At 35.4% G+C, this 13722-nt stretch overlaps 1 protein-coding gene across 1 annotated transcript; it reads left to right on the top strand.

Moving 5' to 3' along the window:
- Nucleotides 1-3730: 3730 nt before the first annotated feature.
- Nucleotides 3731-5707, top strand: LOC131876467 (autophagy-related protein 25-like). Its single transcript, XM_059221879.1, has 3 exons — nucleotides 3731-4086; nucleotides 5164-5270; nucleotides 5484-5707. The coding sequence occupies exons 1-3, from the start codon at nucleotides 3731-3733 to the stop codon at nucleotides 5705-5707; spliced, it is 687 nt and encodes a 228-aa protein (XP_059077862.1).
- The last annotated feature ends 8015 nt before the right edge of the window (nucleotides 5708-13722 follow it).

Here is a 13722-nt window from a genome sequence, read left to right as displayed (position 1 = left end):
CCATATTCAGTTCATTGTGACACACTTGGTTTCAGTATAATGCTTTGGTTTTGGTTCACTTTCAAATTTGATGTGTATTGGCTGTATTGATCAGTTTGGTTCATGTGCAGACAAGTGTTACTTTCTTTTCAGGTGTTGACCTTCAACACTTGTTTTTTTGAAAAGAGACATGCAAGTGATAAGTTCTATATTTGTTGTTTCATAGTGCAATTAACAGATTGAATTGGTTCTTTGTGATGGTATGATTTTCTTGACACATATATATAATGCAATGCCAGTGATTTATTTCTCTTGTGGTTTATACTTTTTTTTTTTTTTCCTGTACTCTTATTGGTTGATACACTTCTTAGTTTTGTTTCTTATTAGAATGTGATGCCTTATGAATTTTGTTTCTGATGAGGGCTTAATATTCTATCAATGGTTTCATTGTTAGGTTATTAAGGTCTTATTATCAACATAATTCATAAGTTATTAAAGTTCTAATGAAATACAAAACTAGTTTGTATCAAGTTATAAGGTGTCATTACAAAGGTGTGATTCATAGGGGATGGTTTATATAGTCCACAATACTGTTATATGATCGGGTTTCATACTTGGTCTATCTTCATTTATATTCTTTTGGGCTCTATTGTTACATTACAATGGAAGGTCATTTATATTCTTTTGGGCTCTATTGTTACATTACAATGGAAGGTCATTTGATTTACTTGTCACATGTTTCATTATTTACTTGACACTTGACTTGGATAGTCAAAGTGACATTGGGATAGTCGGCATTATGTGGCAGTCGATTATAATTATATTTCACATGACACTCTACATTGAACAGTTGGTTATTGTTTGGCATCAATATCGAACTTAAACATTGGGTCTTCTTCTACTTAGCACATGGTGCTTTGGATGGACAATGAATTGCTTATAATGATTATGTGTTTGGTGATTATTATTTGCTTTGGACAATCATGGCGTTATTTGGTCAATTACATGTTTTACTTGGATAGTCTATTGGACATCTTGATAAGCTCACATGGTTTGTGAGCTAGACAACATAATGTAAATTTGGTTTTGTGATTATTATGTTGGGTCACTCGGACTTGAAATGATTATTGTTTTTGTTAAAGGTCTCAAAGCATTGCAAGGTTAAATAGGGTGAAGTCAATGGTTTTATCATGTTGTTTTGTTTGAACAAAACCCTAGCCGCTTTGTTGTTACAGTGTTTAGTTTCTCTTGTTTTGTTGAGATCTTCGGTATTTTTTTCTATTTTCTTTTGCATGAGCCAACAACGATAGTGAAGTTAGGAGAATGGTGAAGTGGTTACCGCATGAGATGGAAACAAAGGTAAAACAAGAATCTATGAGATTTGATTTCAGTCTTAAGCCACCATGAATAAGGTAATATCTAGGCTATTTTTCTCTTGTTTCTTAGAGGTAAAAATGGAAACATAATTCTTCTTTTGACATTGAAAAAGGATAAAGTGTTAGTTTTGTTCAAAAATAGTTTTAAAATTACAATTTTTGTATCAACTTTAGTTTTGTTTTAGTTTGATTCAACCCTGGTTAACTCAAGGGCTTCAAATGGTTGCAATGTGGGTTTGTAAACTGCAAATTGGGCCTTCATCTTTTTTTTTGGTTATAAAGGAATGACTTTTTGCCATTATTATGTTACGAGGGTTAATGTTTAAACAACAAAGTTTTCAAAATTCATAAGGGTCTTTTGAAGAGAAATTAAATGTATTGAGATTGCATTATTTCTCTGGTTCTTTATAGAGAATGCTTTCAATTGGAGAATATTTTAATCTAGTACTAGCATACATAATACATGTTGTAATGGGCTACAATACAAATTATTCTATTATATATTGTTAAGGTTTTGTGATTGCAAAAATAATTGTAGTAACAAGATCCTAATAGTCTACATTGATCATTGAGAAACTATTGTAAGGGGTTGGTGCTCCTATAGAAGTCGGTGCTTCTAAGTTTAGGCGTTGAGTTGGTGCTCCACCGTTGTTACTGAGTTGGTGCTCTTCAAATGAATAAAAGGACAATTTTACGAGTGTTTTTTAATACTCCATGAGGGTTTTTCAACTTGGGAAAATAATGTGTTATGTGGTGATTTTGTGTGCATCTTTTTCAGTCTATGTGCTCAAAAGTTCATGTTCATATGTTCATTAATGTGATGCTCTGATGTTTCTTTATTCATTACATTCTGTTATAAACTGTTGTTATTAAATACTCAAGTATTTGCATGAAGCCTTGCGAAATCAAAGCATTAAAATGAATTGTTCAATCAGTCTAATATGAACAATTAATGACATGCTTTAACATGGTTCAATCTGTTATTTTATTTTAAAGTTCAATGTTGCTAAAGATTCTCATTGCAACCAAACATTTCAGTAAGTTTCCTCAAGGTCAGCATTTACATTGCATATCCAGTTAAAAATTTAAAATTGTACATTACTTTGATTCACCTCCCCCTCTCAGAGTAATTCATCTTCCAACAATTGGTATCAGAGCGTAGGGTACTACATTAGGTTTAACCACCTAGGATTGATTCTAGTCTTGGAAGTCTGTCATTATGTCACATGTGCAAGAAGGTACCTCTATTACTAGAGCTCCACTAATTGATGAAACATATAATGTGCTCTGGAAAATTAGAATGGAAACATATCTGGTTTCAATAGATCTTGATGTTTGGAGCATAGTTCAAGATGGGTACAATGTACGAAACACTATACCTACTAATCCTACTGAAAAGAAGAAATATGAAACTAATGCTAGAGCTAAACATGCTCTTTTGTGTGGTCTAACTAAAGACATCTTTGTTAAATTCATGTAGTGCAAATCTGCTAAGGAGATTTGGGAAAAACTTGAAAATATCTATCAAGGAAATGACAAGGTTAAACAGTCAAAGATTCTTACCCTCATAACTCAGTTTGAGGAAATCAAAATGAAAGACAATGAAAAAGTTGTTGAATATTTCTTGAGAATAGATGAAGTTGTTAATGGTAAGAGAGGATTAGGTGAAGAAGTGGATGAGTTCACAGTTGTTAAGAAGGTCACTAGAACCTTACTACCTAAATATGAAACCAAAGTTTCAGTCCTTGAAGAAAAGAAAAACTTTAACAAGCTTACCTTAGATGATCTTCAAGGAACATTAACTGCATTTGAAATGAGAACAAGCAAAATTGAAAACACTGGTTCAACATCGAAAGAAACAGCCTTTAAGACAGAAAAGAAAGAGGATTTAGATAGTGAATTGGAATTGTCTGATTCATTAGAAGCACTTCTTGTGAGAAAGCTCAAAAAGAAATACAAAGGAAAAATGCCACTCAAGTGTTTTAACTATGGCAAGGCTGGTCATTTTGTAGCTCATTGTCCTTATGTTGATCAAGTCAATGATGATGATAAAATAGAAAAACAATATAAGAAAAAGTTTTTTAACCCTGAGAAGAAGTTTAACTTCAATAACTTAAAAAAGAAAAAGAGTCTATTCAGCAAAGAAGACTCAGATGTTGAATCAGAGGATTCCTTAGGTGACGAAGATGAATATTTGTTCATGGTTGAAGTTAATATTTAAAAAACTTCAAACAATCAAACAAATAGTCAAGCAAATAATCAATATGATCTAGACAATTGTGAAATAAATCTTGAGGGTAAATTGCTTCGTGCCCTACAAGAAATTAAAAAAACTAAAGAAACAAATTGCTTCTCAAGAGTAAAGTCCAAATAGGATGATTACATCTTTGCAAATTGAACTTGATGACTCTAAAAGTGTTGTGGATAATCTCAAATCAGTTCTTGTTGATAAAGATAAAGAGATTCAAACACTTGAACAACAAGTTACTTCTCTTAAAAAGCAAGTTGAAGAATATGAAAGAAATATTCACTTGAATGATATCCTTGGGAAACAAAAACAACATAAAGACATGACTGGTGTAGGTTTTAACATTGGTGAATATTCACAAACTTCAAATCAGAACTTTAAGGTAGATGGTAAGAAGCATTATTTGAGCATAAATGAAACATTTTCAGGTTTAATGCATTTTTCAATGGCTATTGCTTCTTTTGCAATAAATCTGGACACAAAGTGAGCAATTGTAGATTTATGATGCCTAGAACACCAAGGTTTGGTCACAAACAATTCTTTGGCTTTCCAAGCTCAATCAAATGTTTCAAATGCAATACTATTGGTCACACATCCAAACAATGCAAAAAAAATAAACACATTACAGAGAAGGTTTGGAGACCCAAGGTTGTTCCAAGCATAGAACAATCCATGCTTTTGCAAACTACTTTTCTCTCCAATAAGAAGACATTATGGGTGGTGGATAGTGGTTGCTCCAACCAGATGACAGGAGATAAGGACAAGTTTTTAAAACTTGAAGATTATGTTGGTGGATTTGTGAAGTTTGGTGATAACTTGAGAATACAGATAAAAGGTAAAGGCTATTTGCTTCTAAATGATGACACACCTATACATGATGTGTATTATGTAGAAGGCCTTAAACACAATATTTTAAGTGTTATTTAGATATGTGATAATGGTTACAATGTTTCATTCAATTCACAAGGACATGTGCAATCAAGAATAAATCTTGGAAAATAGTTACAATTGGATTAAGAACACATGGCAATATTTACAATCTACTTGACTCTTCTAATCATGAAAGCAATGAAGGGATGTGCCTTATGGGTCAAGTTGAAGAAAAATGGTTATGGAACAAACAAGTAGGACATGTAAACTTTGACAATTTGGTTAGAATCAATAAAAACAAGAATGTGAGAGGATTACCTGTGCTGAGAAAACCTGAAAAATGTTGTTTGCAAGGAATGTCTAAAAGGCAAGCAAACAAAGGTCAGATTCAAATCTAAGGAACATTCTTCAACTAAACCTTTGCAACTTGTACACACTGATTTATGTGGTCCTACCAGGACAAGGTCAATAAATGGTGAGAAGTATTTCATGTTATTTATAGATGACTACACAAGGATGGTTTGGGTAACATTTCTCAAACATAAGTCAGAGGCCTTTGAAAGGTTTAAAATCTTTCATAAAATGGCTGAGAGAATCAGATTTAAAAATTAAGAGTTTGATATCAAATAAAGGAGGTGAGTTTACTTCTTAAGAATTCATTGATTACTGTGAGCAACATGGCATAAAAAGGCAGCATGCTACTGCTAGGACACCTCAACAGAATGGGGTTGTTGAAAGGAAAAATAAAATAGTAAAAGAAATGGCAAGAACAATGCTAGATGAAGCCAAACTACCTGGTATGTATTGGAAAGAAGTTGTTCATAAAATTGTTTATATTCTGAACAGAGTGCAAATAAGGGTGAAATCCAATTTCACTCCATATGAGCTATGGTATGGTAAATATGCCTCTATTAAATACTTCAATTTTTTTGGTTGTAAATTCTTTATTAAAAGAAATGATGAAAATCTAAGTAGTTTTCATTCTAAATCAAATGAAGGTATCTTTTTAGGATACTCTACACATAGCAAAGCCTATAAATGTTTCAATAAGAGGCTAAATAAGATTGTTGAATATGTTAATGTCAAGTTTGATGAAAAGTTGCTTCTAGATGATGATCATGTGCAGGATGTTGAGGAGGAACCTATAGTAGATCTTGACAGATCTCCTAAATCTGCTAAAGCAGATGATACTCAACAAGAGGATGTTTCAAGCGCTAAAGTAGTAACACTTTAAAAAACACCCTCTAGGATTGTTGCCAAGAATCATCCCCAAGATCAAATTATCGGGGATAGAAATGCAAGAATCTTAACAAGAAGGAAAGCAAAACTTGAGGAATAAGCTCAAATGGTTGAATATTTCTATTTAGTAATTGAGTTTGAACCCAAGACATGCAGTGAAACATTGAATGATGAATGCTGATTGAAAGCAGTGCAAGAAGAAATCAACTAGATTGAAAAGAATAAGACTTGGGAATTAGTCCCAAGAGCTGATGACAAGAATGTCATTGGTGGAAAGTGGGTGTTCAAAAATAAACTGGATGAATGTGGCAAAGTTGTCAAAAACAAGGCACAATTTCTATGCAAAGGCTATGTTGGCATTTGACTGAACCGGTAAATGATTGATTGGTGAATGTGATGAAGAGATTGAGATTCATGTTTGATGACTAAATATTGTGTTATCATTGATGGAATCAATGTTTTTGTAGTCATATAAGTCTTGGAATCTAACCAATAAGGTATAACCAGTACATATGATAGTTTACCAGTGAACCGGCAAATAGGTTCTTAACTGGTAAACAAAGACAAAGTTGCATTCATGCAACCGGTAAAGGCAATTGATGAAGAGTTGAATTATGTGGTTTTAAAGTAATGATGGAGACAGGTGTTTGGAGCTATGTTCATGACCACATTGGCAAATTCAACTGGACAAGCGAGATTTGATGTATAGAGCAGGTATTTTGATGAACACTTAACCGATAGTGATACAATCACTTAAATCGATAAACCGACATAGGTTTTATTATATTTTTAGTTTGTTATGTTGGGGGCCGACATAAGTTCGACGTGCAATGCTATTTTGTCTAGATTCATTGAACCTAGGAAATTGTTCCAAGGTTGTTAGCTGACTAAGTTGATATCTATAAAAAGTGTAATGAGTTATGAGATAGATATGTGTATGTTAATGAGATTGAAGGCGAATATTGAGATTCTGATTGTGTGGTGATTAGTGAAGCTTTGTATTGATGTGTTGTTGATGTTTTGAGGATTTGAAGTGGATCTTATCAAACATAGAGGTGTTACATGAAGATCATTTGACTGTTGTTTTCCTAACAGTTTGCAGCAGTAAAATCCCCTAATCGGGTAGGTCCTGACATGCCTTAACTTGTAAATCCCCTAAGAGGGTAGCTTTATATCAAAGTGTTAAATCCTCTTGCAAGATTGATCCTAATAGGTCAAAGCTCCTAATAGGGCTTATCATCTAAATCCCTTAACTGGGTGACTCCTAATCGGGTCTGCTCCTAACAGGGCATATTTGTAAGACCTTAACTAGTCAAGATTTTTATTCTGCATATAGTGAATCTTGTGGGTATTAACTGCCACCGTGGTTTTTCCCTTTTGGGTTTCCACATATAAATCTCTTGTGTTATGTGGAATTTATTTTATTGGGAATTAGCTTATGTTGTGATATTCCTCTTATGCTTGTTAAGTTTTAAGTTGTTTAAGTTGGTGATCAGATTCATATTATTTTTGCTTGCATTGATTCACCCCCCCTCTCAATGCCTTATGAGTTTATCAGTATATGCACAATAGGAAGGTATAGATTTTGGTGAAACTTATGCACCTGTTGCTATAATTGAATCTAATAGAATATTTTTTGGCATATTCGTGTTTTAATAACTTTAAAGTTTATCAAATGGATGTCAAAACTATTTTTTTAAATGGATATCTTGATGAGGAAGTTTATATAGAACAACCTAAAGAGTTTGTTGCACAAGACAAGCCTACTCATGTTTACAGGTTGAAAAAGGCTTTGTATGTTCTAACCAAGCTCCTAGAGCTTGGTATTCAAGTCTGGACTCACATTTGATAGCAAATGGCTTCACAAGAGGTGGTATGGATAACAACCTCTATGTTAAAATGGAAGGTAATGGTATCCCAGTTGTAGAAGTTTATGTTGATGACATTATCTTTGGCTGCAATAATGATGCTTTATCTAAAGAGTTTTCTAAAATCATGGAATCAAAATTTAAAATGTTCATGTTAGGTGAGTTGACATTTTTTCCTTTCCTTGAAGTTTCTCAACTTGAACATGACATTTTTTTGTTTCAAACTAAGTATGCTAAGGAAATGCTTTAAAAAATTAAGATGGATGACTGTTGTGGTGTGAGCACTCCCATGATTATAGGTTGTAAACTTTCTAAAGTTGATGATTCATGTGATGTAAATCAATCTGAGTATCGGTCTATGATAGGAAGCTTATTGTACTTGATTGCATCTAGAACTGATTTGATGCAAGAAGTTTGTATGGTTTCTCGTTTCAAATCCGATCCTAAACAATCACATCTTAAGACTTAATTTTTGATTGGGAGTTATATCTCCATCCTTTCTTTATTATTGTTCTATCATGGATTCAGGGGGAGCTTTTTTTCTCTCTTATTAACTTGATGTTTTCTTACTTTGGTACTTTTTTTGCTGCTTCCCTAATCTATCTGTAGCTGGTTCCATTATATTTCATGGCATTTAACAGGCTCTTCCTTTGTCCTTGTGACAAAAAGGGGAAGAAATAGGATGTCCGTGTGTTCATAGTCAGTTGGTTCAGATGTTCAGATTGCTCATTTTTTTCCCTCAAGAACAAAGGGGGAGTTTGTTGACTTTCTCTTTGTGGCATATTTGTCCTTGATTTCAAAATTGATTGATCTCATGATTTGGTTCACACATTGGTTGACATTTGGTTCACTTTGTGATACTCAGCATATTCAATTCATTATGACACACTTGGTTTCAATATAATGCTTTGGTTTTGGTTCACTTTCAGATTTGATGTGTATTGGTTGTACTGATAAGTTTGGTTCATGTGCAAACAAGGGTTACATTCTTTTCAAGTGTTGACCTTCAGCACTTGTTTTTTTGAAAAGACACATGCAAGTGACAGGTTCTATATTTGGTGTTTCATAGTGCAAGTAACAGATTGAATTGGTTCTTTGTGATGCTATGATCTTCTTGACGCATAAATATAGTGCAATGTCAGTGATTTATTTCTCTCTTGTGGTTTATACTTTTGTTCTACACTCTTATTGGTTGAATCACTTCTTAGTTTTGTTCCTTATTAGAATTTAATGCCTTATGCATTTTGTCTCTGATGAGGGCTTAATATTATATCAATGGTTTCATTGTTAGGTTCTGATTAATATGAAAAATAGGTTTTAAGGACCCGAAACCTTTAACATAGGAGAATAAAATAGTTCAAAAAGCATCCTTCTAGAAACAACGTACAAAAGGACTAGCTAAAAGGCCAGTAAACCTAACGGACAACAAAAGAAAGGAACAACAAAGCGGTTCCACCAAAGAAAACACAAAACAACTATAAGGACTTAAGAAGGTTCACCACCTTATTGACCAACTTGTCATAGTTTTCCGCAACAACTTTGAGTTCTTCCATATCCTTGTTTGGCTTCTTTTCCTTCTTTTTGCCTCTGGTTCTAGTTCTGGGTCCTTGCACTTCTCCCGTACCTTCAATGTCTAGTTCAAGCTCCAGGGAATCCTTCTCATCCTCCAATTTGTTGATGAGGATTTTGGTATTGTCAGCTAAAGCCTTTGAAATATTAAAACTTTGTTCAACAATACTTTTGAGGCACTTTTCAATTTTATTAAATTTGTTATCAGTTTCCACCATTCTCTGGTCCATAACAATATCATTAGTTTTTCTCTCTGTCAGGTCCTTCTCAATTTGCTTGAACCTAGGGTTGAAGGAATCTTTGATTTCTTCAGCTTTGGCAACATTTTTAGTCAAGTCCTCAACATATTCCGCCATAGATTTGCTTCCACCAATACTATTTGTTTCCAGATTTTGAACCTTGTGGTTAAGCTTCTTATTATCCTCCACAACTTTCTTGTAACTGTTAATTAACCAATCAATGGTGTCCACAAAACCTTTCAAACCCTCAAGGGGAGGATTTGAGGGGGAAGTTTTCTCACCAGAATTATCCTATTCCTTTTTTGGGGGTCACCACTAGTGAATTTGTCATCTTTTCCATCTATCCTCTGATCAAAACCTTCCCCTGTGGTCACCTCCACCAAATTCTGGTCAACTTCAGCATCCTTTCTCTGCACTTGTTCCTCCAGCTCAATAATATTATCTTCCTATCTCTTTTGTTTGTTCCTTGTCTGAATAGAAACTTTGGTTTTCTTTTTCCGAGAAGACTAGGGTTCATCCTTCTCAGAATCCTTAGAGACCTCTTCCTCTGAGGAGGAACGAATCTGAATTTTTTTTTCTTTAGATTTTTTCTTTCCCTTCAAGGAGGAAGGCCTGGTACTCACTTGTTTTCTTTTCTTACTAATTTCAGCTTCAGAGTCATCCAGACTCTCCTCAGACTCACTCATCGAGTTGCCTTCAAACTCCTCACCCATAGAAAAAAAAAATCTGACCCTTCCTCCTCAAACTCAGAGATTGAAGGCTGAGGGCGGGCAATTTGGTTGGCTTTAAGGTGGTCATAAATTAACACCATTAGACATTGATGCATGGTTGTATCACCTTTAGGGTTCTCTTTATGGGCCTTAATGGTTGCATTCATAGAACACAACAAGAAATAAGGGATATTAACTTTTTCATCATACCTAAAATGGTTAATCAAAACAAAATGATAGCCATACACCTTTGTGAATCTTCCATCCAAGGTAACATAGCTCATAATAGCAAATAAAACCTCTCTCCATGGCTTAACAAATGCCCTAGGTGGATAGTAAGTTTTACTTAGCTTAACCAGGCGCTTTTCTCCTTTGCCGTTTCAGGATATCGCTCAATAGCCTCCTTGCTCAATTTTCTGTCTCTGTAGTAATTACTTCCTTCCCTGCGGAGTCCGGTGACCTGAGCGATGAGGTCTTCACCAATGGAGATTGTTTGATCTCCCATCTTCAGAGTACCCTTTCTCTAGTTTTTGCAGAAGAATTTACTAATTGTGATGTCCCTCCCATGGAGCCTCTCCATAAACTTTGAAAACCCACCCTTCTACAAAATGTTTCAGACAACCTCCTTTTGCTTCCACTCTTTACAGTTGCTGGGTTCATAACGACGTCTATTTCCTCTCATTTTTTCACTTTTTAGAACAAAAGGTCGAGAATTGCAGAGAGCTTTAGGCAAGAAATTTCTTGAAACTACCACATATACCCAGAAAGCGTGGGAAAAGGTGGCATGTGTCTTGTAATAAATGGTACTGACATTATTATAATTACTCGTAGCACTCCTATTAAGTCCATTTATGATCTTTGGGGTATTATTGTATCGATCCTTAAATATGATCGATCTAACGTCATTGAGGAGGCCATCTTCCCCCTTCCAGGTAACCATATTTTTGTGATTGACCACCACATTGGCTGCCTAGTCAGCTGAACCATTAGCTTCACGATAAATGTGAGATATGAAGCATTTCTCAAAAGTGTTGATGAGATCTCTTGAAGCCTTTATTATGTTATTGATAGTCTATGAAGGCTTAGAGGTCCCCTTTAGGCATTTGATGATGTTATTAGAATCCCCTTCAACCCATAGATAAGGACAATTCCATCTTTTGGCTAGGAGAATACCTTGGAGTGCAACCATAGCTTCCGCCTTATGGTTAGTTTGGCAACCTATAGGAACAACAATCATTTCCTTACAACTACCATTTTCATCTCTGAGAATTGCCCCACATCCTGCAAGCCCAGGATTGCCTTTAGCAGCTCCATCGAAGTTTATTTTGAGCCAACCATGAGGGGGAGTGTGCCATCTGGCTGCAAGTCTCTTGTTTAGTTTTGGATCAGTACTACCAACACTCTTCAAATTCCAAGAACTGGAAATGTGAGCTTCCAAGGGGTTGGCAGAGTAGCGAGAATCCTCAATGATCCCAATGTTCTCCATAATAGCCCTTTGGATTTTCTAGAAAACAACAGCCTAGGTGAGAGAGGTGTCCCTGAAAATACGGTTGTTCCTTTCTTTCTAAATCCCTCACAAAATACGAGGGAGTGATAGCTGCCACAAAGATCTCAAAAAGGGGTTAGACCAATGATAACTCTATTTGCCCTCTCGGGTAAACGGTTAAATGCAGAAAGTAAATGCACAGAACATAATGGAAATATATTAAATAACCAGCCTCTGTATTAATTCCATAGTCCATGTACAATAAGTGCTTATAACATTACATCTGACACAACTAACATGAACCTCCTTCGAAGAAAAGGTACACAATATATAATACCCGAAGGGGTACGACACAACCGTCGCGACTCCAACTACCTACCTGTCGGCTAACTTACTGACCGCCGTAACTCATTATTACCGATGACAACATAAACATAATATAACAACATAACATAATGATTATTCCTGGCAACAAACTCCAAGAATGAAACAATTCACTGATAGTGTTAGCCAACACCCAATCAATGCAAAAATTCTTAAGAAATCTTTCCCAAATTGAAACAGTGAAGGAATAGTGGATTGCCAAATGGTCCACAGACTCTTCCTTCTCAAGACATAAAGCACATCTATTAGGGAAATAAAATCCTCTACCCGTAAGATTATCTAAGGTCAAGATTTTATTTTGAAGGATTGTCCAATAGAAAATATTGATTTTAGGGATAAGACCCTTTATCTATGCTTTAGACCAAAAAGGATTCTCAGAGGGGGCGGGGGAAAGAACACCATACATTGAAGAGACAGTGATATTGCCTTTAGGTTCATATTTCTAAATAAGGGAATCTTCCTCATTATTCAACCAAGCATAAGTAATATGATTCTTAAGATTGATTAGGTCAGGGTGAATACATTCAATGTTCTACCATTTATCTCCTATCCAATACCCCTCAACCAAGGAGCCAAAGACTCTAATACAAGGGGAAGCAAAAGGGGCCCATTTAGGGATATCAATCAAAGACTTATCAAAAAGCCAGGGATCCTCCCAGAATCTAACTTTCCTACCATTGCCAACTCTCTATTTAACCCCTCTAGCAATACTATCTTTACACTTAGAGGCATGATTCCAGATATGGGACCCATTAATACTGAAATCAGAATTGATGAAAGAGGGAAGAGAAGAAGTCAAAAGAGAATACTTACTTCTCCAAATTTTACACCATTCACTATCAGAATGGAACAATCTCCAAACTTGTTTAGATAAGAGAGCTTCATCGAGGGTCTGGATTCTTCTAAGGCCCAAACCTCCATTATTTTTGGATCCGCACACCTTATCCCAAGCCACAAAAGCCATTCTTTTCTTTTCCTCAACCCCTGACCAAAGAATTTTTTTTTGAATTTTCTCAATTGCATTAGCATACTTAATTGGAATTCTGAAGAGGCTAAGGGCATAAATAGGAATGCTTTGAAGAGAAGCTTTCAGAAGTTGAAGCTTTCCAACTTGACTTAGAAGAGCACCTTTCCACCCAGCAAGTTTTCTTTGAAATTTCTCCACCAGAGAACTCCAAAAGGAATCAGGTGGAGCAATTTCCAAGGGGAGACCAAGATAAGTGGTAGGAAGATCAGCAATCCGACATTCCAAAATTCTGCTGATTCTATGTTGTCTTCTCTTAGGAGTGTTGATGAAAAACACTTCACTTTTAACCCAGTTGATAAGCTGGTCGGAAGCAAAAGCGAACCTACAAAGGGTGTCCTTCAAGATTCTGGCTTCGGAAATGCTTGAGTCTTCCATGATAATGGTGTCATCCACAAACTATTGGTGGGAGAAAATATGATCAGCTGAGGAAGGTTGGAGTCCCTTAAAAGTTCCTCTCATCAGCATACTTTCCATAGACCTACCAAAACATTCAGCCATGATAATGAAGAGGATTGGAGAAATGGGATCCCCTTGTCTTAGTCCTCTAGAAGCTTGAAAGAAGGAAGAGGGAGACCCATTGACAAGGACAACAAAGGAGGTAGAGGTGATGAGCTGCTTGAAGAGATCTACACATTTGATAGAGAAGCCATAAGCCAATAGGACCTTCATGAGGAAAGACCAATCAACTCGGTCGTAGGCCTTAGAGAGATCAAGCTTAAGGATGAAA

Source organism: Cryptomeria japonica, chromosome 6, assembly GCF_030272615.1.
Source record: "Cryptomeria japonica chromosome 6, Sugi_1.0, whole genome shotgun sequence".
Lineage (NCBI taxonomy): Eukaryota > Viridiplantae > Streptophyta > Pinopsida > Cupressales > Cupressaceae > Cryptomeria > Cryptomeria japonica.
The sequence above is the reverse complement of the archived record's forward strand: the minus strand, read 5'-3'. Positions and strand labels throughout refer to the sequence as shown.